The following is a 5975-nucleotide window of genomic DNA, read 5'->3' as shown; positions in this document are numbered from 1 at the left end:
GATCGCATTTAGTCTCTTATATTGAGGAAACTTTTAATAACAAAAGACATGCTTTATTTATTTTTTCTTTTCTTTTCTTTTGTTTTGTTTTGTTTTCTTTTTGCTTTCCCATCGAAGATCTTCTTTCGATGTAGAATACACGAGGATAGAAGGAACGAACGAACGAGCGAGCGATTTAAAACTGTAGAAGAAAGAAGAAACGAAAACGATAACAACGAGAAAACAAACAGAAAAAAGGTAAAAATTCAAAAACCCTTTTAGAAGTATAGATTTTTTGAAAATTAAAAATCGTCGAGCGAAGAAGGGTGAAGGATCTGATGGAAAAGAAAAGAAAAGAAAAGAAACAAGAAAAATGAAAAAAACAAACTCAATTTTTTGTTTCATTATTAATACTACATGGATAAAGTATTTTGTTGACTCATGCCTTTCAAATGGAATCTACAGTGCTTTATTACAAATTTTCACGATAGAGAAATCACAGAGCGCTTAGCTACAAACGGATGCGGTGCGATAGAAATGGGCGCGCATGGGCGTGGTGGAGGGGTGAAAGGGAGGGTTGAAGGTGATTACGGACGAATGTCGACGAAATGATTAAAAAAGTATCATCGTTTTTCTTTTCCTTCTCAATTACGTGTCACGTGTGTAGGAATAGTGTTATTTTTTTTTTTTCCTTATATAAATCCACCAACACATAATATTCACTATCCATTGATTCGACGTTACATCTCGAAGAGCGAGCAACGAGAGACAATTAACGTTATTCTAACGCATCATAATCTATGATTTAAAAAGAAGAGAACAAGATGCTAAATTAAACTATATAAATGTCGATGTATGTATGTGAGTGTGGTGCGAAAGTGTAGAGCGTACGTATGGATGTGTATGTGTGTGTGTGTATATATATATATATATAAATGTGTGTATATGTGTATGTGTGTATGCATGTGTACGACGATAATCGAAAATTCTTCTTAATGATTAAGATCTTTCAAAATAAACTATTATGATAAGAAGGGAGGGAGATACCATCCTCGGTAATATATATATATATATATATATATATATATATATATATATATATATTTATATATATATATAGCACCGTATGGTCGCACGAGATGAATGAAAATCATTGGACTACATTCGTTATCATTTTTCCTTCCTTTCGTATGAATATATCTAGATATATGTATATAAGGAATAATATAAGATCACATAGCTTTCGATTTGTGCAATTTTCGTGAATCAATTTGTTATGAAAAATGATTTCGATAAGAAAAAGATGAAAGACGATATTTTTCGGTTCATTCGAATTGTCTCATATTTTTCATTTCTCTCTCTCTCTCTCTCTCTCTCTCTCTCTCTCTCTCTCTGTTTCTATTTTTCTTTCTTGAACGCGTACATCTCGTAAAAATCTAAACAAACAAGTGTATCGTGCGGTGAGAAAGAGAAGAATAAATTTAACTATGAAAGACACGTTTCTATCGTTTCAAACGATTTTCGCTACTAAATATATATATATATATATATATATATATATATATACACACACATATGCACACGCGTGTATATATATATATGTGTGTATATATATATGTATATAAATTATCGTCTGAAAACTGATTATTTAAACGCGTCTCTTCTTTTATCCGATCGAATGATGGCGATACAGTACGATATAATATTTCTATATATATTTCTATATATTTATATACATATATATATGTATATAGTCATACATATATACATAAATACATGTACGCGTATATATATATATGTATATATATATCTTTTTTTCGCACATACATATATATATGTATATACATAATGTTATGAGCTCGTGTACAAAAATATTTTATGCCGTTATCGGCTATCCGCTTATTACACCATTCGGTCGAACGCATTTGGCTACTACCAAAAATCGGGTCTCGCAGATCAGCTTGGCACCAACTCGGTTCCTGCAATAAAATAAAAGTACGTATAAATATATATTATCTTCGTTATATAATATAATAAATATAATAATTACTTATGTTCTTTTTTTCGTAAATAACTGGATCGTAAAAAATAAATGACACAAATATATAACAAAAAATATAACAACTAACAAATATTTTTTTAAATCATCTATATATATATATATATTTTTTTTTATATCCTTATATATATATATATATAAAAACATATTTATCTGTATATGTTTGTGTATGTTATGTAGAATCACACACATATGAACATATATAAATGTGTATATTTATATATTTGTATATATGATTCTATATGAATCTATATACAGTTATCTACATACGTATATTAGTCTATATACACACATACACGCACACATATATATACACATACGTGTGATAATTTTGTAACATTTCTTATGATTGTTCTATTTTTATTTTTATTTATTTTTTTTTTTTTTAATGTCAAATTTCGTCGAGTTATCTAAAGTTTCTTAGAGTTTTCTTCAGAAGGGAAAGAATCAAGTTCGAGCATTGTTCTTACTATTGTCTTCTAAATGCGTGTATCGTGATTTCCAGAAGACCGAACTCGTCGTCGTCGGTAGGCGAACGAACGTTGTTGTCCGAACGAAAGAGAATCGAACGCGGTGCCGGCTTTCTCGCTCGGCTGACTTTTCCGAAAGGTTTTTCTTAGTCGTATAACACGCCGGAAGTTAGCCGAAGTTGAACCCTTTCCCTTTATACTTTCCACCATTCCACCACGACTTTCTTCCTCGGTTCATAGAATTTCTTTCGGAAAAGCGTTCGAGCGAAAATGACGAGATAAATAACTCAAAGTTATTTAATATATATCTACCAGCTTCGTTATAAGACCACGATTACGTTAAATATATCCCTTAAAAACTATATTTTAAAAATTAGAAGAGATAATGTAAACGAGAAACTTACGAGGAAAAAGAGGAAGGAAAGAAAAAACGAAAAGAAAAGGGAACAGGAGAAAAAAAAAAAGGTAAAAGAAGGAAGAAAAAAAAAAGGGACGGAAGGGATAATTTCAAGGTCGATAATGTCGGGCTTCATGGTATTTCTTAAAATCGCATTAAGAAAAGAGATTAGTCGCCAAAACTATGAGCCGATAGAAAGGGATAGAAAACAAAAAGATAACAAGTGGAAATGAAGAAAACGAAGCTAAGAAAAACAAATAAAAACAAAATATTTCACACCCTCATTGAGTCGTATATAAATTGATAAACAACAAACGTATGATTCGTTCTCATAACTGACCTATTTTTCTAACCGGTTGTCAAGGTCGAACTATATGACGAGTGTTAGAAAGAGAAAGAGAAGGGACGTGGGTCGCGAGGATGATCAGGTTAAAATTGATGGGTAGGACTTGACGGTACGAACGTATACGAGATAGAATGCGAGTGTTTGTGTGTGTTTATGTGTGTGTGTGTGTGCGAGAAAGAGAGAGAGAGACAGAGAGAGAAAGAGAGAGAGAGAGAGAAAGAGAGAGAGACACGTTCTTTCTCAATCCTCCCTCAGCACCTCGTCTTAGTTGACTATGACAAATAATTGCCGAAGCTTAACATAAGCCAGAGGCGGTATACTTAGCTAATAGCAAAAAAGGAGACGATAGAGCGTTTGTATGTTGGTGTCGCTCTTTCTACTCTACCTTCTCTTTCTCTCTCTCTCTCTCTCTCTCTCTCTCTCTCTCTCTCTCTCTCTCTCTTCCTCTCTCTTTCTCTTTCTCTTTCTCTCTCATCGTCACCGTCGGCTCCCTTCGTCATTCTAAAAGAGAAAAAGAGAAAATCGAGTGGCAACTTCTACCGTGAAATTCTCGCGAGAGACGTTCATGATAAAAAACATCCAAGATGCATTTGCATCGCTCGTAGAAGAAGCTTTTATATCTACGTTCGCAAAGCGAAAGGACGACGACGAGCTTTCTCATTCGTTCATATCTTAGAAAAATGGTACAGTTCTTTTTACCCTCCTTTTTTTTTTTGCTCCTTTCTTTTTGTTCCTTGTTTTTTCTGTTTTTTTTTTTTTTTTTTTTATTTCTTTTTTACAACCTTTGACGTTAAGAGATGTCAAGATGCCAAGAACGAATTTGAAAATATGTTGCATGTATATATATGCGTATATTGTGTAGGTGGCGTACAGATAAACGTACTTTCGTTTCGATGATCAATCTTAACATCAACGAATAGATACACTCAATTTTGTTTTTACAAGAACTTTTCTTTTCGAAACGATTTTGATTTAATGCGAATCGAAAAGAAAAAAGAAAAAAAAAGAGAGAGAAAGAATACATTTCATTCTAATTTTTATACGATTTGCTCTGATTCAATACGATCGACCCAAATTCCAAGTGGAGAAATAAAAAGAAAAATAAAAAAAGAAATAAAAAATATTTCTCGTATTAACGGTGAATGAGGTATTCGGCTGGTATTATTTATTTCCCACGTTGTTATTTTTCATTTCAATTAGAATTGGCTTTACGCAAACGTATGCGTTTATCGTCAGTAAGCGAAAACGAATGAAATTGTGAAATACGTATAACTAATATTATTTTGCCTTTAATTTCTGCGTTTATGAACGTAACGCAACGCAACGCAACGCAACGCAACGCAACGCAACGCAACGCAACGCAACGCAACGCAACGCAACGCAATGGGTTATTTTTCTTTACAAATAATAATTTACTTTATATAACATATTTTTACGTACGCGTGCAATCTTTATGAAATAAAGTGTACGAAATCTTTATGAAAAAGTGTACGAATTTAAAAAAAAAAAAAGAAAAGAAAAAAAAATAATAAGACTTTAACACGACTTTTCATATGGATCATTGTATTATCTTTGCTGATTGTTTTTAAGTCTTCTATTTTCCATTGATATAGTATATTTCTTATACAATTTGTTTTTACATTTTTCAACAACGTGTAAAAACAAAATTGGACCTATACGATACTTTTCTAAATCAAGAGATATAATATACATATTTACATACATATATAATATAATAAAACATACATACATACATATATACATATATATATATTTTATATATATTATAATACATAATATAATATAATTATATATATATATATTATATATATACATATATTATAATTATATATCGTATCATTTATGTCGAATTTACGATTTGATTGAAGTTCCCTTGAGCAAACTAGAGATACATTTTCTCGAAAGGGCCAAAGTAGCTATCGTTCTTGGGAGTAGTCGATGAAAATGCTTAGGTTCCAAGCGAAACGACATAATGGTTTAGCCAGCGGTGAAGATTGCAAGAGAAGGAAGACAAAGCTGCACTCCACTTTCTATCTCTATTTCTATCTCCTTCTCTCTCTCTCTCTCTCTCTCTCTCTCTTTCTCTCTCTCTCTCTTTCATTCTCCCATCTACACGAAGAGAACGTTCTTCCCTTTTCGAAACTTATACTTATTATTACATTACCTCGTGCTCTAGTATAATTTCCGGCCATGGTGGAAGCCGACCAACGGAGATCGGTCGAAGAAGATGATGAGGAGGAAAAAGAGGAGGAAGAAGAAGAAGAAGAGAAGAATGAGAAGAGAAAAATAGTCGGCTTAGGAGAATGTGTTTTCTAAAGTCCTTCGCGCATAATCGCCGCCTATACGCTCGTCTCTCCTTTCCACGACTGCAGTAAGAAGAATGAGAGTGCAAAAGAGAGAGAAAGAGAGAGAGAGAGAGAGAGAGAGAAAGAGAGAGATATGCTTCTCTCACGGTGACAGGTGCATCCTCCTCTCCTCCTTTCTTCTGTCGACTCAAACAGCGAGCACAAGGCACGACGATAATGTCTTCATCTCCCGCTTTCCCCTCACCTCTTCTCTCGACTACTAGTTTTTCGCGACGCGAGACTTCTTTCACGCTCGCGCGTACAGTCTTTAGCTTAATAGTTGCGCGAACGATTGATGTCGGGAGGAGGAAAGAGGGCGGGGGAGGGAGAGGATAAGGGTGGAGTCATGCTCAGGTTG

General features: G+C 33.4%; 1 protein-coding gene across 4 annotated transcripts in view; it reads right to left on the bottom strand.

Annotated features, from left to right (window-relative positions):
- Positions 1–1733: 1733 nt before the first annotated feature.
- The window catches only part of LOC122633780 (ubiquitin carboxyl-terminal hydrolase 48-like), a 58921-nt gene continuing 54679 nt past the window's right edge, over positions 1734–5975 (bottom strand). For 3 of the 4 annotated variants that reach the window (XM_043822411.1, XM_043822162.1, XM_043822249.1), the window contains exon 18: positions 1734–1958. In XM_043822411.1, coding sequence (XP_043678346.1) covers positions 1936–1958 — 23 coding nt within the window. In that variant the 3' untranslated portion in view covers positions 1734–1935. The remainder of the gene's footprint in view (positions 1959–5975) is intronic. The other variant, XM_043822330.1, reaches the window with a different exon arrangement.

This window comes from Vespula pensylvanica, chromosome 1 (assembly GCF_014466175.1).
Source record: "Vespula pensylvanica isolate Volc-1 chromosome 1, ASM1446617v1, whole genome shotgun sequence".
NCBI lineage: Eukaryota > Metazoa > Arthropoda > Insecta > Hymenoptera > Vespidae > Vespula > Vespula pensylvanica.
The sequence above is the reverse complement of the archived record's forward strand: the minus strand, read 5'-3'. Positions and strand labels throughout refer to the sequence as shown.